General features: G+C 37.4%; 1 protein-coding gene across 17 annotated transcripts in view; it reads left to right on the plus strand.

Moving 5' to 3' along the window:
• Positions 1–27,026, plus strand: part of LOC140669840 (uncharacterized) — a 70,331-nt gene that overhangs the window by 25,709 nt on the left and 17,596 nt on the right. For 11 of the 17 annotated variants that reach the window (XM_072900024.1, XM_072900026.1, XM_072900020.1 and 8 more), the window contains exons 4-5: positions 5,899–5,995; positions 14,071–14,330. The exons of 1 other annotated variant lie outside the window; for it this stretch is intronic. In XM_072900024.1, the coding sequence (XP_072756125.1) occupies positions 14,201–14,330 (130 nt within the window). In that variant the 5' untranslated portion in view covers positions 5,899–5,995; positions 14,071–14,200. Of the gene's footprint in view, positions 1–4,521; positions 4,648–5,898; positions 5,996–10,798; positions 10,891–13,061; positions 13,572–14,070; positions 14,331–24,164; positions 26,392–27,026 lie in introns of those variants that run through there. 5 more of the 17 variants (XM_072900032.1, XM_072900034.1, XM_072900031.1 and 2 more) reach the window with 5 other exon arrangements.

Consider the following 27,026-nt stretch of genomic DNA (forward strand, 5'->3'; position numbering starts at 1 on the left):
AATATACATTTTCAGTACAAACTTTTGACATACTGCGTGTCATAAATCTATCACAAATAAAAACTATAAGATTATATGCGTTAAGAGAGAGAGAGAGAAAAAGAGAGAATAAATTCAGAATCTTTAATAACGTTCTCTTTCATTCAAAGATTTAAATGGCAATCGTGAACGCGCTGTCACATTTCTTTTAGACCGTTTAATTCTATTTTTTACGTATCTTTAAAAAAAATCTGAGATGTGTGTGTGTGAATAGTTTATGTGATTGTGTGGTGAAAAGGGAAATATCCCAGTAGTTTCATATTATTCGTAGACCTGTTGGCTCCTATTTTGCAGACGCAGCAGGTGTCCGAAACGCAGTTTGGAAGTAAATAAAGCAAAAAAATCTTTCGATTTTTTTATGCTATTTTCCTTCATCGAATTTTTTTCATCGTATATAGCAATATTTGGACATCATTTCTGCTACATTTAATAATAAAATGCTCTTATTATCGCGAAACTCTGCATTTTCGCATGTTTGGAGTGCTTTGTTTCTAATTTAATACGAAATATTGTTAAGCCGAAATTTTATCGTGAGATATATACTTGATATTTAATTGGATATTTTGAATCGATGCGTTTTATACATCTTTAAAGAAAATCTGAGTTTGTATAAACAGTTGTGTGATTGTGTGGTGGGGAAAATGTCCCAGTAGTTTCACAGTAGATCTATCGGTTCCTGTTGTGTAGGTGCAGCAGGTATCCAAAATGCAGTAAAGAAAATCTTTTGATCTTTTACGTTGTTTTTCTGCATCGAATTTCTTTGATCGCATATATCAATTTTTGCACATCATTTTTCTGCTACATCCAATAATGAAATGCTCTTATCGCAAACTCTGCATTTTCGCACGTTTAAAGTGTTTTGTTTCTAATTTAATACGAAATATCGTTAAGATGAAATTTTATTCCGATAAAATAGAAAGAACATTTGCAATGTACTTTCACAGTTAAAAGACACGCGTTCAAATTCACGCGAAATGATCATAATATTAGAATAGTTACTATAAAAATTTTGTATGTTTTTATTTGAAGTGAAAAATATTCTCTTTTTGAACAAAAAAAACGGGTGTAAGAATGTAGTAAAAAATAAATTTTCATAAATATTACATGTAATCTTGATACATTCCGCAAGAAAGCTATTATAAAATTATAAAACGCATTTTTTCGTATATTTACGAGTATGTCCGAGTCTATAGTAACTTTTGTGCTCTTGTGTTTCAAGATAGCATTACGTGTATATAATAAATCGTATGCATTTTTAGATCGACTATAATATGCGATAAAGTTTTGTAGTTTGCGTTTAAGCACAATGTCACGTACCGTCGCTCCTTTAGTTTTCTCTTTATTTTCCAGTCTCTGGGAAGAGATCGAGCGGATCTCTCTGTCTCATCTCTCACGGCACGTAAAATATATCGAGCAGCATTTATAATCCGCTCCGAAACCGGTCGTTGTTCGTGCGTTATCGGGCAAAATATCGGCCGCCCTGTGCAACCTCGCATCCTGCATGAAAAATCGCCTTCCTGGCGCGTTTCCTCCCGAAACCGACGTCGGTCGCGTCTCGTCGTTCCGTGCGAAATTAACGAGATCACGAAAATGCAAGTCGGCAGATTTCCGGCCGCGATTAGAAGCGCCTTATTACCGAATTATGCGGTGGGCGACTTCCGGTCGACGAACATCTCTTAATTACGCCGCGTGCAAGTTAAAATGTGCCGTAGATCCGTAATTTCTCAGAAAAATAATTCTTGTCAGAAGCATCGCATATGAAATTTCTACGAACGGACGTTGATAGTTTAGCATTTAATTTAAAATGGCAAAAAAGGAAACGAAAAATGAAGTAAAAAAATAAAGCAAATTACAACTAGCAAACTGTTTTAATAAAAAAGTGAATACATTTACACATTTAGTACAAAAATTCAGAATCATTCAGATACTTTATTATTTTTTCCAGTGAATACATATAAAAAAATTTCTGAATCTAATTAGAATCTAATTAAAAAAAAACAATTTTAAAAAACTCGTTTAAAATTCCGAGTACAAATATAACAAAAAATTAAAAGTTTATTTTTAATCATTACAATACCAAGGTTACAAATAAATTCTTCCGTTCTATTTCAAAATATTCACTTTTGTTCACTTATTTGTAATCTACGAGCATTACAAACCTTTTTGACACTTCAGATGTTCGTCAGAATAGATATGTTGTTTATGTTACGCATGTAAAATGAAAATGTGACTTAATTGCCATACTCATTAGCATTAACATAAAAAAAAGTTGATCAAAGTTGATAAAAACCTTGGAAACGCAACTGAATACATGTATTTTATATGTATAATGTATGTATATAATTTCTATCATTTTTAAGTATCGATTTTCTAGAATCAAAAATTTTATGTTTAGATAAAATTATTATTTTTTTAATTGCCCGTTCAAATTATATTTTCTGAACAAATTTTAAAAAAATATTTAGTTAGGATCAAAGTGGTTTCCACAAAAAGAGATGTAAAGATTAAAAAATATGATTTTACATAAGTGTTTTGATAATTCAAATTATTTTCTTTACAAAGCACTTTTGTAAATATACAGAAAGAATTTTTTATCTTTTGAACTCAAATTAAGTTTCATATCTTTTCTCAATTCAAATTAAGACTTTTTCGTCTTATAATCCTAAGACGCTCAAATAATGCTCAGACGCTATGCTAAGCAAACAAAAGATTATTATATCAAATATTACTATTAACCTATTATAACAAATATTCCTACTTTTTTACATTGATATATATATTTTCTGCAGAGAAATTTTTAAACTGATTTTCAGCCTGGTTGCAACAAATACTTGTATATTCCTTTATTTTTAATTCACACTTCTTTTTTATTAAAATCTTCTAAAAACTTTTCTTTTTAGATTCTAAATGTATAAAGAAAGTATAACAAATTTAATTATTTTGAAATTCTAGATTAAAATCATCGCCAATGGATTTTTTGTTTGCACATTTACATATCATTTAAATCTTCATTGCACATATTTCCAGTAAAAAAAAAAATTATTAAATTATAAAAATTTCCTTTTGAGGAAATTTTACATTAGGTCCTTACTTTATTCATAGAAGGAATTGACTTTTAAACCTTAATAAGTAAGTTTTTTGTTTGTTCTTTAACATGTAGAAAACATCTAGAAAATATGAAAATAAAAATTCCAAAAACAGCATTTCTGAGCGAATAATAAGCAATCAAATGAAATTTATAATATAAAAATTTATTTTTTTTTTAGTGTTGCGCAAAGGTACTTTATTACCCTATCGTCTTGTTCTTAATTATGTGATAAGTTTAACCTAGCGTATGCATAATGAGATTACGTGATGCACAGACAAGTGTGCGATAAGCGCGCGGCCAATGGCGTCTTCGTTAATTTGTTTCTTTTTATAGAATGAATCATGCTTCCTTCTGACGTGTTTGTATTCGATTGGTTTAAACTTTCAGTGGTCAACGCGAAAAGCATCCCTTCCCCATCTCGACCGGTTGCTAGGTCGAACCAAACCTGTTCTTTTGAAAAAGGCGCATCTCTTATGATTCATCCCACTGAGTAACTGCTTCGATTTGCTAAATAGTCCGCCATGACATATCTTTCATCTTTGATGAGTCAATAGATAACTTGTATACAAACAACATCAATTACAATAACCTTTTTCTTATACATAACTGTTATTTTCCCCTATAGTACTCGGATCGAGGACTGAGAAATCAATCAAATTGATAATTCAAATATATTAATAGCGCAGAATCGATTCATACATTGATTTTACAGGTGCATCATGGGTGATGTGTCTCACATTATATTTCTTATGTGTTGCGATTTGTTATGTGAAATATATAAAAATAAAACGTATTAAAGCGAAGATTCACGTTATCTTATCAAATCTTCAATTCGCATACTCTTATCATTGGAAATATTCTAAAATTACCGAATGATCAAAATCGGATGATCATTTCGATGCACCAAGATTAAGCAAATAAAATTAAAAGAATGTATTTTATATTTGTTTGTCTTAAACTCAAAGCGCAATATGATTAACATAAGATTCTTCTATCTTTTCATTTTTTTTTCTGGTATTAATGTGCTTGCGAGATAAAAAAACTTTGACGAAAAAAATAGCGAATTCAGGATTAAATTTAGAAAATGCAGATTAGACCAAAAAAGAGCATAACATTTCTTTATTCTCATGGTCACTTACCACATAACTCATTTCGACATTACATAGTGTGGCACAAAAAAAAAGAATCAAACAAAGAAGTAGGAAAAGAATCTCACAAAATTAAATAAAAGAATTTAGGCTGAATGATTCACTGTTTATCTGCCAATAGCAGGAAAAGGGCAAGTCACTTTGTCACGCCCTTTGTCAGACCTAACCATTCGCCTTCCATTTTCCCCTTCTTCGTCTTTTTCAAAAGAACTGTCTGAAAAACATCTCTGAAGAAGTTGGATGTTATTTTACAAATAGATCTCATTAGTACAGTATCTATCTGTACTTACAAGTAGTAGTTAGAGAAAAACTTGGTGACAACTGGCAGGATATTTATTCATTGTATTTACGTAATATCTACTAATTGTATTGGTAAGTAGCTCAATCTCAGATCTGAATTTAATCCTGAATTCATCGGAAATCGATAAAAGCGAAGCGCGACGAAATATTATTTTAATTTAATCAATGACACGTTGAACACTGTTATTTTGTATAAAACAGAGAGAGTGTAAAAGTAGAAACAGAGAATGAGTAAAGAAGTGCGTGCGTGAGAGTAAGCAACACAAACAGAAAGAGAGAGAGAGAGAGAGAGAGAGAGAGAGAGAGAGAGAAGAGTAGATACGAGAAAAGATACAAGTAAAGAAATGCAAAAGAAGCAAAGAAAAAATTACAAGAGAAAAAATGTAGTTTATTCTTTTTTTCTTCGGAATAAGTAAAATTGTATAAAAAAGAAAGAAAAATGCATACGACGTAAAAGTTAATATACATATAAAAGTATGATACACATATAAAAGTTAACACGTGCATAAAACCACAGCTTGATCCGGTTTATGATAGCACATATCGTTTGCAATACTATTTCTAAGAATTGTGAACCTCATTATAATGAGAGACCAATTAGAAAAAATTGTTTCATTACTTCGTCGTATATATGATGGAATAATAACGTGAAAAGCAAATATATGTATACATATACACCGAAAAAATTGTATTCTCTATTTTAGAAGAATTCCTTCTAAAGCTTTCCTCCAATAAAATATTCTAAAAAATTCAGAATATTCCCCTCTAATGATCTTTTGTTAAGAATAGTATATGAAATAAAGAAAATATTCTTAAATTGTATCATACAAACCCTATTTGCGCTCACACCACTAGAGGGCATTACGGTAATTTTTCCCGTAGATAGAAAACCTCTCGCAAGATATAAGAACCCCAACTCAAGAGAGCTCAGTATCGGGGCTTTTAGCTCTGAAGATACAAACTGCAACGTTTGCGAAATATCATTGCGTGCATTACGCTGTTTAATCACGCGGCATCCATTCGGAAGTCCCCAGTTTAGACAATTCTAATGGTCACGAAAGCCTAGACTAGAAGTGTGTATATTCTTACATATTAAGAATATCTAATTTTCTATTTTTTTAGAGGATTTCTGTCTTTAGTTAAGAAAATCCTCTTGACGCTTATTTTATAGGAAGATATTCTATATAAAATAAGTGCTATATTCTTAAAATGAGAATATTATTTTTTCAGTGTACATATGGGAATTACATGATCCTTTTGTCAAAATTACGACCCGATATTCCGAAAATACTTTATCATGTGTGTCCTAATTTTGTGTTTCAGAACAACGTCGTTTTCAATCGTAGTAAAACGTTCTTCGCAGCAAAACTTCCAAGTCATTGCCTTATCGCGGTCACTACGTCAGAGGACAAAAAAGCGAGTAAGATCAGAATATTATGTGTATATGTCAGAAAATTTCTTTAAGCGAAGTTCCCTCGAGAAGTGTCATATAATAATGTATTTCACATTATTGCGAAAGAAAAGAATAAAAAAAAATCTTTGCCAGTGACGCGACGTAAATTTATTAATATTTTCGTGTACTACTAATGTTGTATATCGGTAATGCAAGAAGACTGGTGTTATAATATTGTACCTGTGTTATATCACGTTATAATTAGGTAATAATGATATGGTGTCTTGTGTCGCGTCTAAATTGCAATCGTCTTTATTACATCTTGATGATGGCTGGCGGTAAATACTTATCCTCAAGTGCAACGTACGTAGGTACCTGCGCGTTACATGCTTATCCGTGCACTTCTGCAAGTATTGAGTCAATTACTGTCCATTTGAGCGTTTGAGTTTTGTGTGCAATCCGACATTTTTGCTCATCTCCCGCAAATATTTTAGCAACTCGTATTTTATCGAATCGACCGCGCATCGTTCTTTATTGTCGCAGCGTTTAACGTTACGAACGTATTTGTCAATAACAGGTTGTAAGACACGTAAATCAAGTTCAGCCGTCGTGCGTAAAATTGAAACAGCATCAGCATCAGCAGAAAAACCAAAATTGCCTCGAAACGTTTATTAAACTCGTCCCGTCGTGTGTATAAAAACATAGCCGGGCGATCGAACCGCGATAAAAACGGATTTTGCGCAGAGACCTCGTCCGCGATCATAACTACGTTCGATATTTATCGTGACGGTTCACGGCTCCGCCGTCTCTTAAAAAACCGCAAGAACGCGGCAGACAAGAAACCTTGCGGCTAAAGAGCGACGATTTCGTTACCACATCCGCAAACACCCTCGCGAAGTTCCGGCCTTACGATCCATCATTCGTGTCCGATTATCATATCATCCGTTGATACGCATATAATAGAAAAGACTTATTCAAATAACGCAAAGCAAATTTTCTATTTCAATTTTATCGATCTCTTATTTACGAGATCATTTATTGTACTACTTTTCACTGCTTTCTTCGCCAATATTGACTGAGACTTTCACTATTCGTGACTAAACCGAATGATATTGACGCGTGCTTCCATTCCCTTCAAAGGTAGAAACGTTTCTTTTCACTGTCTGTCGACTTTAAAAGACGTGATAATTGAACGTCGCAGCACAACGAACGTAAGAATAATATTATCTTTTTCGTACACCTTGATTATTTCTCGAGAAACTAATTCGCCGCGACTTCCTTCCTTGACACTGGGATTAACTTATCGTGGAAATCACCGTAATAAGCGCATCAATGTATCTCGAGGGTTTCGTGACTAACGTTATGGAACGTTCTCGGAACCAAGTTCTTTCACTCAGGGCAGTTAGCACGTAGACGACGTAGGCTTAAAATTGCAAAATTGCAGATATTAGTCGTACTTTTGCAGCTGCACGATGAATCCGTACGTAAATACACATATACCCGCGCTTGTACTTGCGAAAATTATACATTGAATTGTTTTAAGTTTACCTACTTACATCGTTTATCGCAATCGTTCTTGTTTCTATTTATTTATATGTCTCTCGAAATGGTTAGGTTACCAATGATAACAGACAGCGTAGCATTTATCTTGTGCTCTATAAATACATTTGGTTGAAAGGCCTCAAATTTACCTATTTTTTAATCTTTATTTTAGTTTTGATATCCGATAAGTTAATCTCCTATATATTTTTATTTGAATATAATCATTCTTAAATAATATTGTATTTAAAACGCAAACGGATGTTCAAGAATGACTATGAAAGAGATGCGTGCCCACGATTTTCCGGCTCTATTGTTTTCAGCTTCCTATTTTTTTTCTTTTTTCTTGTCCGTTATCAGCAGCCACGTGGATAAAACGAGGTCACGGTGAAATATCCACGACATATATCCGCGAGATACATATTACTGATATATTCGTGACCGTTTAAACATCTAATATTTACAGAAAACGAGTGCGCGAAATCTGGTTCGATGAACTGCTCGAAGGGTGAACGCACCAATGACTTGATAAAAATGATAAGACATGCAATTCGTAACATCAACCTGATAAGTTGAGTCATCTTTCGGACGTGAATTCTTGTAGCACGCGTTTTTTTTCTGTCGTTTCCCACACTAGTCTCACTTGAACAAAATATGTAAAAAAGATAAGAGATGGAGAGGGGAAGAGAGAAGAAAGAAACAGACAATTTTAATGCATTATTTATTTTATTTATAAAGTAAGTTTATTTGTTTCTACCGTATAAAAAAAAAAAAAAGATAAAACAATAAAATAGTAATTTTTTTTTTGTATGTGTATAATTGCGGCAAACAGCTCCGTTCTTGTCGGTCACTCATTACAGGGAGCGTTTAATAACGCTTACTCTCGCCGTTAACCTTGTAAGCGATGGCAACAGCGTGTCCGTAATACTGCGAAGAGACATGAAACCCGTTCGAACATGTGGACGCGTGTCGCGCGACGAGCGATAACACTCTTCCCCGCCGCGGTAATTGCCTCGATAATTAAGGCGCTTCGTTAATCGCAGGAGACCTTAAACTTCCTTTCTTCTTCACAATCTTTCCATACTGATTGAACAGATATAATAAGTAAATAAATAAATATATATATATATATATATATGTATGTGTGTATACATTATATGTCAGTGTTTGAGTTTATGAATCATTCTCTAAACGCATGTTATCTCGCATAGATTCAGTTTAACGACGTTGTACAGGTTGTTTACGATACGTGACGCAGATATGCATGCATAAACATGCTTTTCATACATAAACGTGAAATATGTATAAATTTCATTTACATAATTTGGTGATAACTAGAATTACAATCAGACTTTTAAAAATTTACGCCTTTATCGGAATCTTTGCGCGTAAGTGCTATCGATAGTTTTTTAAATCTTTTTAGTATTTATATACTATTAACAGAATAAGAAATACGGCAAATTTAAGGATGCCTAATAATTTTCTCAATGGCTATATATGTATATGTATTATTAAACCAATAGCTTTCAATCATCGCAGTTATAGTTGATGAGTATGTTTACTTTAACGGTATATGAAATGAAAACCCTCTTGTCGGCGTGGAGATTCTACCGTCGGCCGGATGAAGATATAATGTACTTTGCTTAGAGTTACGAACAGACGCGACGATGACTCTTACACGCACGTTATAATTTATTATCACAGGGAGCTCTTACTCCAAAATGAAACGTTGCATGGGGTATCGCGAGGCCTTGAAATGCGCGGAATTTATCTCTCTCTCTCTCTCTCTCTCTCTCTCTCTCTCTTTTCTCTTTGCTAGACACATTTTTTTATCCTACCCTGCCAAATTGTAGTCGAGCGGAATACGCCGATTGATCCGACGGGATCATTGTGATCAAGGTGCGCGCTCGAGAAACAAAGTACGGACTCTCGGACCGATGATCAGCGTTCGCCCACGCGATTGCGGCGGTCGTTCTAAAAATATACAGCCCGGTCCTACGGTGCTACTGGTTTTAAATCTCGGCCGTCGGACGATAACCGATGGTGTTGCGTTGCGCGATGCTCTTTCCGCCGAAATAAAACGACAGACAAGGACGGGGTTGCGGAAGAGATAGGAGAGAGCGCGAGAGAGAAAGGAATATGGTTGCTCTTGTCGAAGCGTTTTTTATGACTCTAAACTCGCGGATCGTTAATCTTAATCACCGAGAGCAACGAGAAGCACCTTGCGACATTGACTCTGATCGTCAACTCTGATAGGTTCGAGAATACTGAAGGTTGTTAAATAGACAATTGCGATTAATAGATTTAGCGAGATATCGCCTGACCGTTTCTGCATGATGAAAATTGTACAGTCTGAGCTGTGCTGGTTATTTATTTATTAATTAATTACCATCGTTATAATCGCGTTAGATAAGACAATCTGTACAATCTGTCGACTATAATTGATAATAAAATGAAAATAAAAAAAATTTCGGAAAAATGATGGATAAGAAACGCGTAATAACAATTTAATCAGAGATTTCATCATTATGATTTCATATGTAATCGTACTATCTTTGAACATCTATTGAAGAATAATTTTGTTCGGATATTGATTGAAAATGCTTATCAAAAGCTTGATAAAACGCAACTTGTCGGAACGCGTATATTGAGGCAAATGAAGATTAAGTTTAAAGACAAAAACGATTCCAAGTTTTCTAATTGCTCGCTGTATTTGATTTAACGCTTCTTTTCAGTCACTTATTTGTTTGCATCGCTAGTGTAATCGCTTGCATATTTTCTATGCCCACCTAGTGATCTTAATCCAATCTTAATCCGTCAAGACATTTCATGTTGCATACATTGTGCAACATTTCGTAATTCCAATCGCGTCTTTTCATCTCTTCTCGCAACTTAAAGTCTCCTTTTTCATCGCGTAAAAGATATCAGAAAATACTCTTCAAACTTCTCTTGCAAACTTTAATTTCTCCAACAAAGTTTAACCTTGTCGAGAGAATCGACATGTCGTACAATGATAGTACAAGCAACTCGCACGTCACTGATATCATCATCTCCTGTTTATTTTTGCGTACATTGAGACAATTGCTGTTTCGTAGAAGTAGCGCCTCTCGTAACAAGTAGCTCCCGTGAGACATGCGATAAGCGTACGCGTATCGATCCACCGATGAATCTCAGTCCCGAGAGGATCCGCTGAAATTGGCACGCGCAAAATTATCGCACCGACGCGACGGGCGACTTGCGCACTTGACTTGCGTCTCATATCGCGCCGCTGATATAAGGCATCGATCCATCGATACCCGACGTGCCATTCCAACGTCGAACGTTCTACGGACGCGCGCACACATCTCAGCGCGCATCGACTCCGATTTCCACGATCTATAGTGGTAATGTCATCTCTCTGTAACGTCATCCCCGACGCGCCGAGATTCACCTGGCCTTTAACTCCCGCATCTGATATCCAATGACAATATCTCCCCCTGCACGTCTCCGCACTCCTTGCATTAATCTCTTCTCTCTCTCTCTCTCTCTCTCTCTCTTTCTCTCACACACTTCTTTCTCTTGCCTGTGTACACACACCCACAGACACACATACATATCGCGAACAGACCACGATCGTCCATCGATTCAAGTGGCATGCACGTTTACGCTCTCGAGAACTGTTTAACGCGCGCGCGAATGCATGTCTCTTGTACTTACTTAAGTTACGTTATGCAATTCAGTGAGTGGAAATTCGTAAGAGTGAAGTGCGATGAACTCGATTCTTCCGTGATTTGGATGTAAGTCTTATTTAAGTTAAATGCGCGGTGCTGTGTATTAATAAGTGTATATTATAAAAGCAGATATGTAAATATTGAGGAGAATTTCAAAGGATATAATAGTACATTTTTTATAATACGATTGCGTTTCGTCGTAGGGTGCGTAATTTTTTGTAAAATTCAACAAATATTACGCGAATTGTATGTGCAACGAAGAGAATAGTATTAATAATGTGATACCGATTTTTTTTTCTTGATTCGCATTGAATGCAGGATCCCGTTTTTCATGCAGATTGTGCATGTGCGTGCAAACCAATATGCTCATATTTATTTATATAGTCGCACTCTCTGTAGTTTACCGTGTGTGTATGCGTGTGTATACGTATGCATCATGAATCAGCGCGCGCAATAGGAGCATATTGTGCGTTTTTGTCTCTCTCTCTGTTCGTCCATTCATCGGCTACACGAAAAAAAAAAAAAAAAGAAAAAATTAACGCACTGCGATATAAATGTATATATCATCGTAAATATCGTTCGCGTCGTCACAAATTATCGGGAAATTAAACGTGAGTCCCACTCACGCTTAATGACCATTTCGCTCACCCGTTCCTAATTAATTATAAGCACGAGCTCATTAATTCTGCATGTAGTCATTCGAACGATTCGAGTTAATCTTTGACACCGCGGACCGATGCTCGTTATTATCCGAGCGTCTATTATAATCGTCGGAGAGAGTATAAACGGAGACAATGTAATAGTTATAGACGGTGTTATCGCAATAGTATTTGGTATTAATATCGATGACACACACTTTACTGTCAATCGAAACTCATTTGCTCTCTCAAAAAAAGGAATATCGTGATATTAAAATTCCAGTAAAATCTGAATAAAATTAGAATCCGAATTAAAACCATAAAAATGAACAAAAATTTCGTTTAATTTTTTCAGCTTCTCCGAGAGAGTTTAATCCTTTTTTTTTTAATCGAGATAACGTAAACAGTTTCGATTGGCAGTCGCAAATCCCACCCCTGTACAAAGGTTGTAGTTGGTCGCATAAACTGCGCAGTTGCGCTCGAGTGTCATACGTGCCTTTACGGCCCCGGTAGTGCACGCGAGCGCCGGTTCGTTCGTGTGTGTGTGTGTATGCGTGCGTGGCCTCTCACTCTCTCCCTCGTCGAGATCCCATTGCTACGTGCTACACGCTCTGTCTAAGATTGTGTCGCACGCGGCGCAGAAATGCACTTGCGTCTTCCAAGCACGGAACCAGTTGCCCTCGTGCATCAACATCTATCAATGCTACAAAGCGTAACGCAAAATATATCGACGTGGAAAAAATGTACGCGATATTTTTTATAACAAAAAAATATTTACATTTATCTAATTTCGATAAAAAAAAAGTTTACGTCTTAAGTTTGAATTATGTTCTTTTTTTTTTTTTTTTCTTTTTTTTTTTATCAAACGTCTAAAATGTCATCGACCGTATCAATTTTCCTGATAAAAATTTTCCAAAATATATTATTCACGTTGAGAGTACACCGGGCACACCGGGCACACCGTGTATCTGGTGACTGCAAACGCATGATTGCAGTAAATATTGGCGTTCAAACGGAGCTCACTCGCGACGTCCGAGGAGCAGACAATCTATTGTCACGCTCCCCGCGCGCGCTTACCCCACCCCGGAGTAAATCGACTACCCTCACCAAGCCGCTTTATTTCTCGCCACGAGAAGTTGCGCGCGCACGTGTCCCCACCGTTCGACCAATCGGCCGCGAGCGGAGCGGAGCGGAGCGCAGGGGGTGGGGGGGGGGGGGGAAAGCAGCCGGTTGTGCTGCCTCGAGACAGAACGTGCGGACCGAGTGACTGCGAAAGCACAGAATCATTACCACGTCAGACCTCGAGGAGAACAGACGTGTTTCTCGTTACTCTGCTCAGTCGAGATCTCGTGTCGCTCGTCGTAGTTTATCACTAACTTTCGTTTCTCCCTTTACTCTTGTTTTCGGCGCGCCGCCGAATTTTACACGCGTGTGATATATCGCGCCAAAGAGGACCAGAGAGTTTGCGTGTCGCCGACTCACCCGTGACTCGGTCGTTGTTATCGTCGCTCGTTGTCGTTGACGCAGAACGTTTTCATCCCGTCGTGTTAACATCGCACGCGCCTCCGAGTTCACGTGACGGTCTATGTGTTTATACTCTTTCGAATGACATGCGACGTGAATCAACTGGTGCGACTGCTATCAGACCACTGTGGGGAGGAGGACATTGAACGCTCGTGCGTCGACAAGAGCGTGAGCTTTTTGACTTTCTTCGAGGTGAGAACTTGCGACACACTTTTTGCAAAGTTTTATACGTTACGTCGAGTTCAGTGTTGGAGCGATCGAACGATAATTCGCGGGGAGGAACGGTTCTCGCGATTTCCATCGAGTGGCCAAGAACGTGAGTGATCAGTACTTTTGAAACGCACACACAGACAGTTTCCTCGAACGTACGAGAAGAGGCTGTTCCGATTTATCGGTCGCGCGAGAAAAAAATTAATCGCGTAATTCTCTTCTCCGATACATATAAACACTGAGAGCTGCTGCGTGCGCGCACCACGTGCGATCTACTACGATGAACGTTGAAAGCGTGCGTGCGCCGGTGAACTGAACGGTCACACGTGCGTCATCTAATACGTGTTCTAATTCGCGCCGCGCGATTCGGTGTGCTAACTATATAAATAGATATCGTTCGAGACTCTGAACGAGCGATTGAAGTGTGCGAGGAGAGTGTATAGTGAAGCTCATCTTCGAACATTGTTTGCTTTCGTTGCAGTGCGCCGTTGAAGGGCGACGCAGGGAACACGCTGACTTTGAAACGCATCTCGGAGTGCACGTTTACCTGCGCCTACGATCGAGGAAAAGAAGAAACAGAGGCAAAGAAAGAGTAAAAAAGGCACCTAATCATGGCGGTACCATTCTTATTGCCCGATGAGAACGATGAGACGCGAACGAACGAGCAGCTGATGCTGCAGCTATACGTAACTCTGCACAATGCCCTCCGGAGCAGGAACGCCCACCATCCGTCGCGAAATCGTGAGTTGCACGAATTTATATATATATGCTTCTACATCTTGAGATACATCAGGAGCTTCTTATAAGCAAATAATCACAATGAGCGATTTATCAGACGAAATGAGGAAAAGAAAGAAAAAAAATACTGACAGTCAACATGTCATTTGAAACTTGAAACTGCGAACAACTCGACTCCGAGGTTAGTAGCGAAAAGATTGTTGATTGAACTGATTGACTGTCGCATACAATTATTAACGCATAAATTTAGCAAAATGCAAAATACACCGATATACATAAATTTAATAATGCTATTTGATGAATGAATTCAATAATGATATTTATGTTCAGAGAGAAAGAGAGATTTATACTCCTTTATTAAATTTTATTATACGTAGCAAAAGATAATGTTTGATAATTAAGATTGGAAATTATATCATAATTTTGTGTAGGAAAAAATTAAAAAAAATTATACCCGAAAATTAGAATATATAGATTATTTTTGTCATTGCTCGTTGCGAATATATAGATGTAGAACAGAATTTATTTCGTTATGGTAACTGAAAAAGTATGATGGAGATTGAGAGCGATGACGTGAAAGAGATCTTACCATTTCTTAGTATTTTTAAGAGCGATTATCAGACTAGAGATTATCAATCCGATTATCCCTTGACACATTTATCGATTATGCGACGCAATTGTTGGAAATAAAGCGCAGCACGCGCCATTCTCGTTTACAATGACTGTATATTCGTAGATTATAAAATAACATGCGAAATAAATGTAGTAATATAAAAAGTAAAATGTAAGAAATTTATTAATTTTTTGTAAGAATATTACAATTATAATTTTTTAATAAATGTCTAAATTATAAAAAGCGACACAATTCCTTTCTTTCATGACAATTTCGTAAATAAATAAGGCAAACTTGCCAATCTTAAAGCTGCTACTGGTTGTAATATGATGCTGTCTAAAACATTAAAATTACCCAAGTATCAGAATCAGTGGATTGTCAAAGCTATCAGAACGAAAATAGCGTAGCGAGAGCGATCGATAACATCTCGGACAGAAGAGTTCTGGAGTGCAACACGTGGTTGTGGCGGGGAACAATTCAAAGCAGCGCAAGAAATATGGTAGGGTCTCATGTGTGACATTTTAATTTCTGCGCCTGGCGTGATTAATTTTTTACGTGTTGCTAATAATTCATAGAGGCTGTTTCGATAAATATATTTTACGAACGTACGTCATAAAGATTTACATTCTCATCGTGAAATTCATAATAAGAGTGATCGATTGAAAATACAATATTGAAATTACTTATACATGTTTTTCGTCTCAAATAAATCAAACTTAAAATATATGTCAGTCAAAAGAAAGCTGTACAGTTATATATTCACTAAAAATACAGAACCATTCTTTCTTGACCTGTCTTGTTTTCGAGAATCAGAGAAACTTTGGGCCTTTCGCATGCGTTGCATCACATTAACAAAAATTGCATGGAAATTTAACGAAGGTCGTTGTCCTTGTCATGAATCACCGTCGGAATATTTCGTTCGGTTCAGGTAACGAAATTCGTAGACACTTTGACTTTCAACTTTCTGCGAATGCCTCAGGCGTACATCTTTGACGTCATTCTATAAAAAAAATCACACGAGTTTCGAGCATTACCCTCGCGATAGTAATATCTTGGTATTATTTTTTTGTCGCACATTATATCACCGTGGCGGAAATAGCAATATTATTCCTACAGTAATATGCTCATTTTCATTTATATTTTTGTGCTCTTATAAATTGTATTTTCAAGTACAATCAAAGTTTGCGAAATTTGCATATTTTTTATTGTAAAATGTAACATTTAAAGTAAATTTTATTAAAATTTATTTTATACAATAAATAAAAATATATAAAGGTATAATGATATTTAATTCGTATCGACATAAATCTATTTTTCTTTTGACGTTTTAACAATGCTTTGCCATTTTTTATTGAAAAGAGTGTATGCTGATTAGATTAATCCTTCTAGAAATAAATACCGCAATACACGTCTCCCATAAATTGTCTCATTTCTGCAGTTGCAATTTTTGTTTAAAAAAAATCGCTCACAGATCTATTCGATGGTGCGAGAAAAAATCTCTCGTGAAATCGCGATAGCTCATATTTGGCGCACGATAAAATTCAGCTTTACGAGAGTGCATTACGGGAGGGGGAGAGGGGGGGGGGAGGGAGAGGCTACACGCGAGAATAGAACAGATGTAATGTGGGTGTAGAGCATCGAGCGACACAGAAAGAGACGGAAAGAGAGTACGGCAGACGATGTCCGGCCATGACCCTGCCCCGCTGATCGTGCCTCCTTTACGAAGAAAAGAGAGGAGGCCCGAAGAGCGAGGAGGATAATCGGTGATATGTGCGAGAGGAATACGAGAGCGAGACAAGGAAAAAGAAAGAGAAAGATCACCGGTCAATCGCAGCACACGCACTAAAACTCACTATAAAACGCGCAGCCGATGCTGCCACGAAGCCCAAATCTCGGATGTCGATCGTGCCGACGCATGTCATAAAGAGATTGCGGCTATCAATCTCAAGTGCGTGACATCATCGATTACACCCTCTCTCTTTCTCTGTTTCGTTTTTTTTTCTCTCTCTCTTTGTAAATTAAGTAGAAAATCCGCAAGAGAATTGGTACTCAATTCTCATTGAAGTCTTAAACTTGGCGCGTGCAGAATAACTTTGAGCAATTTCCTATTCTCTGAACAAAAACATTATTATAGTGTGCATCAATCAGTATAAGTGTAGAAGATTGTTGTCGTGCGATCGATTGATTAGCTAAAATTGATAACTCTATAACATATTAAAACCTTCCTTGAAGTGAAGCAACATCGCGATGGAAATTTTATCGACGGATCTCGGATAAACATAACAAAATTTGCTCGCTTCATTTAATTACAATCTGATAATTGTGATTGAAAAAATCTCTGTAAGCTATAGTTACGTGGTAAAATATATTACTTCGGTGCATTAAAAATATATAGAGAGAATCAGGTAGATTACCGGGTGCGCTTACCGCACATTACACTTGGCGGCTATTCGAACCGTGTCGTTAATGAATATCGTTTGTACAACGAATAATTTATGGAGATTTAATCTTTCGCGATCGTGATGGATAATGTAATCCGTGGATAAATCCCGCTTTATCGTATAATATATTTTATTGCATTTTACTCGGTGTGCGAATAAAGCTGTACGTCAGGCAGAACGTAATTATGTCCCGGACAATAATCAAATCTTCAATCGTAATGCATCGTTTTAATGCGAACACACGCTGCTCTTATTTTCCCATGCGAGTAATTTTCATTTATCGACAAAATTGTGAAAATTCAAAAACGTTTGATTTACGAATATCAAAAGTTTATCTCCGATTTATTTTATTTATCAGAAAGGATTCATTCTCTCAATCTCTATAATTTAATATATAAAATAATCTACAATTAATCTATTAATTTATAATTATATAATTAATATATTATTATTCAAAAAATTCGCTGAAACAAGATAAATAGGTATAAGTACATATATTTTATTCTTTACATTTTCAAGAAATGATGAAATTTATTACATATATATAAAAGATATCTCTCTTCAAACAGATTATAAATAGTCAAATATAGTACAGCGACTAATTAAAAAAAAAATATATTCTTCAAGTATATCTAAACACGTATAATGAACAATTTGAAACAATGTGTCTCGCATTTATATATTGGATTACGTAGTGAACGTATTGAACCTCGGGATCCTTTCGCTCGTTTAAATCACACGTTACGATGCTCACGGCCCATTATTTCACGAACGGAAATAGTGCCGGGCCGGGCCCGCGCGCACGAGGGTCAATAACCATAGTTGCCGCGCTTTCGCGAGAGAAGATGCAGAATTGCCGCCGCGAGCACTCGCTCGGTTGCATCAAATCGAGGGTTGTTATTTATAGGAACAGCTGTGGGCAGTCCCCCGCGCGCCCAGAGAGTCTTCTCGTAACACATTTGCAGAAAACTTCCCCCTCGTGTGGTCGCGCGTGAGCGGCAAACGCCTCGCGAAAGCGCGATGATCGTCGCGATTACGCGCGCGCGAACCCGAATATATTTTAAGATTGCCACCTCGCTGTCCTTCGTTGCCTTTTTTAAGAGAAAGATACAATCAAAATCCGAACGTTGCTCATTCTAGTAAAACGTTTCCTCGGAATTTATCACGCTCGAACGAGCGCCGTCGACTAGTTAACGCGAAATACTTGAATATATGCAGTATCAATTAAAAAAAAATTTTCCGAAACGACGCTGCGAGTTAAATGTGGTATATGATTCGACTTATCTCTCGCACTTATCTCTTTTTGCGCGTCTTTCCCACAAACGGGTCTGATAAGAGCCGAATCAAATGATCGGGATCGCGCGCTCTAATCGGAGGAGTTCGATTTCTCGGTACGAGAAAGATCGGATGACGTTCGTGTAATGCGATACGCACTTGACACTGAACTTGGTATTATGTTACTCTCTCTAGTAAATCCTCTTGTCTCTCGTAACAGCTGCTCACAATTTTGGACTGGCTTATCCATCCACGCGCTAAAATCACCCTTGAAACGACATTTCTCGAGAATTCAGATATATATATATATAATTAGAATTAATTATAATAATGAAAGCTTTTTCGTCATTGACTCGAGCATTAAATCGAGCGTGAAAACCACGACAGCTATGACTTGCTTGTTTTATTGAAGGATATCCCACTTAGAGTAGTGGCGGACGGGCGATCGATGCCCATCGGGATGAGAGAACAGTGACTGGAGAGTCTATAGACCTCATGAAATATTGAAAGGAATTCGTCATTGCAGATTGCCGGGTCTCTCCACCGCTTCCCGCCATTCATATATACTCGGCGAAAGCGCGACTGCTATTGACAGAATTCTTCAAAAATTCATCGCATCCCTCACTCCGACGGAGATCCTGCGATCTCCCTTCCCTTCCTTTCCCTTCCCTTCCCTTCCCTTCCCTTCCCTTCCCTTCCCTTCCCTGTCTCTCTTTCTCACATCGGCAATCCGTTATCGTCGGAAGCGCGTGTAAACCGCGCTTTATCTCGTCGCAAGGCAGACACACTCGAGGGCACGACGTCGCTTCTTTTTATCTATTCTGCCGTCGAGCTTATCGAATTTTGCTCTCTCTTTCTCTGCAGTTTTTCTCTCGGAGATGCCTCGTTAAACGTCGATAAATCAGCATACGCGCGAAAAGCAAACGATAATAAACGCGCGTTGTAGCGGTTTCCGGACCGCGGACAGAAGTGGACGTTTAATTAATTGTCGGTGCGGTCGTTGGTCGTTATGCAAGCGTCGCTGATCGAGATAAAAGAACGGTCATTGGAATAGACGTAATAATGTAGTTCAAAGTAATGGAATAGTAACAAGAAGTCACTCTTAGATCGCACTTTTTTTCTCTAATTATCAAACCCTACGTCCGTTCGAGATTCTATAATGACGTTTAAATCTGTTATTACAATTACATAAGGATAGTTAAAATTGAATAATCCACGCGTTATGATGAAGTAATAGCGGCTTATTAGAAATATATAATCGTTAATTCAGGAAAGTAAGTGGAAAAGTATAGATGTTTTCTGACAAATGTTCCGTAACATTAAAATGATTTTAAGTAACGTACAAGTAACTTTTTTTTTTTTTTTTACTCCGCTTTTTTAAATCCTTTATGAATCATTTTGTAATCAACGCTCGTAAATGAGGTCGTTGCTCATATTCCGGCAAATGAATATTTATTATCTTCGACGGACGCGCATCTTTCCGGTTTGTTAATTCCAGCGCTGATTGAAGCAGTCAACAGACTCTCCGCTAATTTTGGTGTAGTAGTACTAACTACCTGCAGCGGCATTAATAATTCATCGAGGAGATAATATCCGCTCTTTGCTCTTCACCGATGCACTAGCATTAACGCGCGGTGTAAAACATTTTTACGGTCTCTTGAAGCCGCGCGTTTCTGGTAGACCGGATCAGATAGGGGCACGCGTATCCACCGGCTCATGAAATTCGGCAGATCTTATCTACGCGAACCTTTTCCTCCTGTGCCTCCGAGATTGCGCGCCGACTCGTATTATATATTTATCGTAATCTGTCATCGAAATTTCATCGAGCGTGAAAGTCAAGTACGTATGCACTCACAATCAGTCCTTGCGATCTTTCGATACGGAACGATTTGTTTTTTTTTTTCTTTTCTTTTTTTTTTCTCTTTTTTTACACGCCCTTAATCCTTTCAAATTATTACTTTCCTTCTTTGCCATCTCCATCGCGTCACAATTCAGTTACTTGTTAAAGTAACTTGAGATGCATCGTGAGTCACGATGAGACACCCCCTGCTGTATACTAATTAAAGTCCTTCGCAATTTTTAAAAATAACTTCTGGTTGCATGCGCAACGCTCGTTGACGTTATCTTCTGCGTATTTTGATGAAATACAGCTAACTAAAGGTTCAGTCCTCTTTCTTTAAGACATCCAAATGCCACGTTGATTAATGCGCTCAGCTCGCCCTTGCGCGATCTTTGCGCTCCATGCTTCGCAAAACGCACTTTTCGAGAGTCGAAAATAAGCGTCCACTTACACGCTGAAGAAGATGCGATGGTAAACACTCACGGCTGATTCGAACTGATTCGAACTGATTCCGATTTTACTCAAGGTAAAATCATTCTAAATGTAAAAGAAATCATACGTAAAAGAAATATAAATTATATATATATATATATATATATATATATATATATATAGTATTAAAAATTTAAATGATTATTTTATTTAAATTACAAATTATTAAATGCTAACAAATGCGAGACGAAAAAAAATAAGAAACTGACAAGTGACACTTTGTAAGAAGCACGAAGCGAATAAATACTCTTTTTTATTGCTTTGTCTTTTACCTTCACATGAATGATGGACTCGAATCACGCTCTGCAAATTTATCAGGGATGACGAGGAGACGTGATGAGGAAGGGAAAAGGGGGGAAACCGTGACGGGGGAAGTATATATACGTGAAACGAGCGGGCGATAAAAGAATGAGACAATCGCGGGGAAGTGCAGCGGGCGTGCGGAATGGAAGGAGGGTACTTTATTTAATTTTCGCGACTCACGAAACGCATCCTGCGCCGCACGTGTCCCGAAGCGCGTTTCGAAGAGCCGTATCGCAGATCGTTGCCTCTTCGGCGAAGCGCCCTTCGCGGAATCGATTTCCGCTCGCGCAACGCGTTTGTCCGCTACAAAACTCGTCCGATTATTACCGAGTATTTGTGAAATAATGACGGTGACCAGGGACGACCGTTGCGCTAATAATCGTGATTGTTGCACCGGATTGACGTCGAAATTGCGCCCGCTACGGAAGGTCGCATCCGGAGCAAACAAACAAACGAACGGACGAACGGGAACGGTTACAAATAAATATCCATAAATAAATATATAAAAACGTTAATTATTTATTCTATATTTTTGTAAAGAATTCTTTAAAAAAATTTATTAATACACAAGATTTACTTATTTTAATCAAACTGAGAGAGAGAGAGAGAGAGAGAGAGAGAGAGAGAGAGAGAGAGAGAGTGAGATATTATTATGATATCGACTTTACAAATATTGAATATTTTAGATAATATGATTAAAACGACCAAACTAGTCAATAAATTCTTTATTTAATAATACGACGTTTCGACCATTTGATTGTGGTCCTTTTCAAGTGTCACTATAATGAATACAAAATAATAATAAATTAAGCACAGAAGATAAACGCGAAAAAATCAATTAAAGACAAATTAACTTAGTATGTACATTCAAGTAAGACAAGGGTGTATAACAATGTGTTGTAAACGTGGAAAGTAATTAAACATTTCGCTGTTGTAATATTAATAAGACGAATCAACAAAGTAACGAAACACGTCTTGTCAAAATAAATCTTGGAATTGAACTGACGATTTTAAAAACATTTTAAACGACCTTTATTATCTTGTCATAGTAAAGGTCGTTTAAAATGTTTTTAAAATCGTCAGTTCAATTCCAAGATTTGTTTTGACAAGACGTGTTTCGTTACTTTGTTGATTCGTCTTATTAATATTACAACAGCGAAATGTTTAATTACTTTCCACGTTTACAACACATTGTTATACACCCTTGTTTTATTTGAATGTACGTACTAAGTTAATTTGTCTTTAATTGATTTTTTCGCGTTTATCTTCTGTGCTTAATTTATTATTATTTTGTATTCATTATAGTGACACTTGAAAAGGACCACAACCAAATGGTCGAAACGTCGTATTATTAAATAAAGAATTTATTGACTAGTTTGGTCGTTTTAATCATATTATCTACTATTAATTGATTACTAGCGATTTTGATCTAATTATCTAAAATTGAATATTTTATAGTTGTCACAATGGAATAATTAGATCCCGAATCAATCGCTCATTGGAAAAGACGAATGAGTATTGGAAATGCATGCCTAATATCGCACGCGCGGTTGACGCAACATTATTGCGCCACGTATTTTCTTTTTTTTTTTTTTTTTTAGCATTTCAATTGCGCGATATCACGTAGGATAACGCGCCTAGTAAGATTGTTGATGTGCTAAAATCGAAGATAGATAATGACGCCTCTTATTAATCAGTTATTAAACGCAATGCGCCGCGAATCCGACAGATCGACCTTTCTGTTCGCCCCGCAATCGATCGATGCATCGCGTTACGTGCATAACCTTTCGACTGCGCGCACTTTGTATAATCCCTCTCCAAACATGTAATATATATGCGAGAAGTCATGAGCCAAAAACACAGTAAATTTGAGACTTTTGTTTCAAACGTTTATCTTGCAAATTATCGTTTCTGATTACGTAGTAAAAGTGTGAATTTACAAGTCTAATTTTAAGCAGCTAATTTGGTCAAACAATATTTATCTATATTTATGGGCGATTAATCATAGATTTTGCCAAATGAATGAAGATATTTCAGTTTAGCCTTTCACTATTACAATATTCTTTATTCAATTTTTTTTTGTTACAGACTTATCGCATATATTTTAATAATGAAATTTATAATCTCGTGATGTGAAATTAAACTTAATTACGATAAGTTAATTCTCAGTGCGTAAGTAACAGCTGACCGTAATTCTTAGATTGATAAAAATGACGCTCTTAAGAGAACATCAATTAGCAATTGGCTAGACGTCAAGACACATTACGCTCTTTCCGAGATGGGGAATCACGGTTGAACCACGATAGGTCTGCGAAATAACGACGTAGTTACAACCACGTGCTCTCGTTTCTATCCAGTCGCTGCTTCATTGTTCCGGAAAAGTATGTATGTAAAAGAGTAGCGCGATAAAAAGAGCGCCCGATTGTCGCGCGCATGTACGCGCGAGAAGAAACGCGCGCGCAGAGAAGCGTATATATACGGTGCAGCGGCCGAGGTGTATTTTACGCATTTCGTGTACGTATATACGCGATGCTGTGCAACTCCGGCGGCCTTGAGAGAGGTTCTTTGTGCGTTCACTGCGCGCGTGCACGCGCGCGTACACCTACACAGTCGAAACTGGCTCGCGCCGTTACATGCATACACTGTAACAAGTTGCGTTGCGCTTATGTACAAAGGGCGCTCCATGTGACTCACGTGCTCGCATATGCTACCATCTCCGTCTCTCTCGCTCGCTCCTTTCTGTGTGATCTTTTTTCCTCTCTCTTTCTTCGTCCTATTCTATTTATCTGCCTTTCTCTCTCTCTCTCTCTCTCTCTCTCTCTCTCTCTCTCTCTCTCTCTCTCTCTCTCTCTCTCTCACTCTTTCGTTCTCATTTGTATATATGCATGTATATATGTGCATGTATATATAGGTATATACCGTTTCTTTCTATTTTCTGTGTTTCTCTTCTCTTTCCTTGTCGATCAACGTCTCTATCCTCGGAGTGTGCACATAGCTCGAACCAGATATACACGCCAAAGTGCACACATGAAACCATGAAGAGTGCATGCGGGTGTTGGCCACGTGCGCGCTGCACTTTTTGCTCGCGTGGCAACCTTCGCCTTTTATGCGTTGCGCGCGCCAGCACTGAAACTTTATGCCCTTTTCAGCGATTTGCTACGACGAGCTTTTCGGTACACACCGTTGAACAAAGGTGATACGAAAACCGCGCGCGAGATCACCGTGTGTTTTTTTCGTAAAATGAAAATGCTTGGTCGAGCTATTCCTCTCTTTTCTTTGATAACGACATGTCAGCCATATATATATAGTAAATTGATTCGTTCTCAAGGTTTCTTTCTAATATAATATATTTTCTAAAATTCTAAGAGACTCAATATCTCGTTTTTTAAATAAAAATATAAATATTTATATAAACGTAATGTTATTTAATTATATATTTTTACCGAGTACTTACTAATTATATAGTCATCCAATTGTTCTAGAATAATTTATTTTATTGTATTATTGTTACAATATATTCGATGAGTTATATTGACATTTTTATATATTCCTAGAAAGATAACTTATCTTTGATAAAAATATGACGCACTTTGTTTACAGTTTCTTTTTTATTCTTTTATGTTTTCTTACGCAATGCATCTGTCCACTGTTCATAGATGTATAACTTTTAGCGTTTGCGTTATTGTCGATTTGAAATCAATTTTCAAAGAGATATTACGTCTCTGGTAAATTACGGATAACTATTGCTAATCTTTCTATCAGAAGCGGTACATCAAGTCGTAATAACAAATATCGGATTCGATTATTATAAATCTCTGTGCAAAAGGTTCGAACGCGCGGGCAGTTCTCACGCGGGCCACGGGTCGAGTGACATTTGGCTGGAAAAGCAAGTAGAAAGCAGTGGGGCGTCGATGCCACGTATGTTTTGCAAGCGAAAAGTGCAGTCAGCCGCATCTTTCTCTCTTTTTCTCTTTCTGTCGCGGATACTGCAGCACTCTCGACGAGCTATCGAAGATTCCGCGACGGCGAGCGGTGGAGACTTTAATCGAGTGTAGGTGACGACGATGTGTGTGCTGTTGCACAAGCGAAAGAGCCTCAGGGCCTCTACTCGAAATGTCAAGGATGCAACCATGTGCGCGGTTACTCACGAGACAAGACAAGAGGGAGGGAGAGAGAGAAAAGAGGGATGCGCAGAGTCCATGAGACAATGAGCGGCCGGGAGGCACCAGAATTGTTATTTTGTCACGCATGGGGCTCCCCGGCCATGTATTTGTGCATCCATCCATCGCGCAAAATGAAAAGTGGCCGCGTCTAAATGTTTCTAGAGTCTTACAGTACAGTAAGCAACGCATAGTAAATGATGCTTTCACTGCGTATGATGAGCTCTCAATCTCTCAAGGTTGCAACCACGAGAGCAGGGAGAAGCGCGATGATATCGCGCGATTCTATTTCGTAACGCGCGACAAGTGTCTTTTCTCGATGCTCCGTTATCTATAGGGAAAGAATGACGTCATCAGTTTACGTGCGCCGATACATCTGACGTGCAATCGTATCTGATATTGATTATACGAGATGAAGAAATATTTATTTATAACTAGCTATCTCTATGATATTAGAATCAATATTAAAATTCTTTTCGAACTCGGGAAAACGGTAGTTATTAAAAAAAAATAAAACTGCGTTGGTCGATGACGTCGATGACGCGATAGGAAAGAGAAGAATATTATTTTGACAGGTAAACAAGCGACGACATAAGTGTGCAGTGGGAAGCGTGTCACTCTGGATAACAGAAACGGTCGTGAGTCGAGACTTTATCGATGAGGACTCTGCTCTAACGAAATCATAGCCGTGAGAGATAAAAAAGGCATACATATTCAGACAGGAGACAAGCAGTCTGCCGCGAGATGTGATAACGCACGTTTTTCAAGCATAGATAGCGAGACGTATGTTTGTCGAGCTCGTGGAACAGTTGATTCTGCCTGATGCCTCACTACGATATTGTTGACGGTTGTTGCATCATCAAAGAAATGCGCACACGAATTAAAAGCACTCTTCGTGCCAAGGAAATTAAGCCTCAACATATATACATGATTGTGCTTTGTAAATATATTTTTATCTTTTTTTTACATAAAAATAATTGCTTATATAAGATTAGAGAACACGGTTAGATATCACTTTTCACAATAATATTTTTATTTAGATAAAATATCTCTCTCTTTCTCCTTCGTATATATATATATATATATATATATATATATATATATATATATATATATATACATATATATGACTCAGGAGATTCTCTCTCGTAACATACAGCAAATGTTGAAACTGCGAAGAGAAGGTTGCCGCGAATCACCCGTTAGAAATTTTAAAGCTATCATTACTCAACAATGTCGTTCTCGCCATACACGGACTACATGCTTACCTTGTCCAGCGAGCACTTTGTAGTATTAAAACCTTATAAGCGAAGTAACTGTCTCAGCATATTCCAGTCACCGGAATGGAAAGTCACTATTGTGTGACGTAATTTGCGTGTAATCAATTGTCGTTATGAGCGTGGCGACACGAGTACCCCGGTGTTATTACGTTCGTTGGCGCGCATGGGAAGTTGTAAAACGCGATCATTATTAATTTACATATCACGTGACTTTTCGTTAAACGCACTCGATGTGAGAGAATCCCGAGTCAATTTCTCAATTTACGTCGAGCTGACAAATTCTTTCGCGATTATC

This window comes from Anoplolepis gracilipes, chromosome 9 (genome assembly GCF_047496725.1).
Source record: "Anoplolepis gracilipes chromosome 9, ASM4749672v1, whole genome shotgun sequence".
Classification (NCBI taxonomy): domain Eukaryota; kingdom Metazoa; phylum Arthropoda; class Insecta; order Hymenoptera; family Formicidae; genus Anoplolepis; species Anoplolepis gracilipes.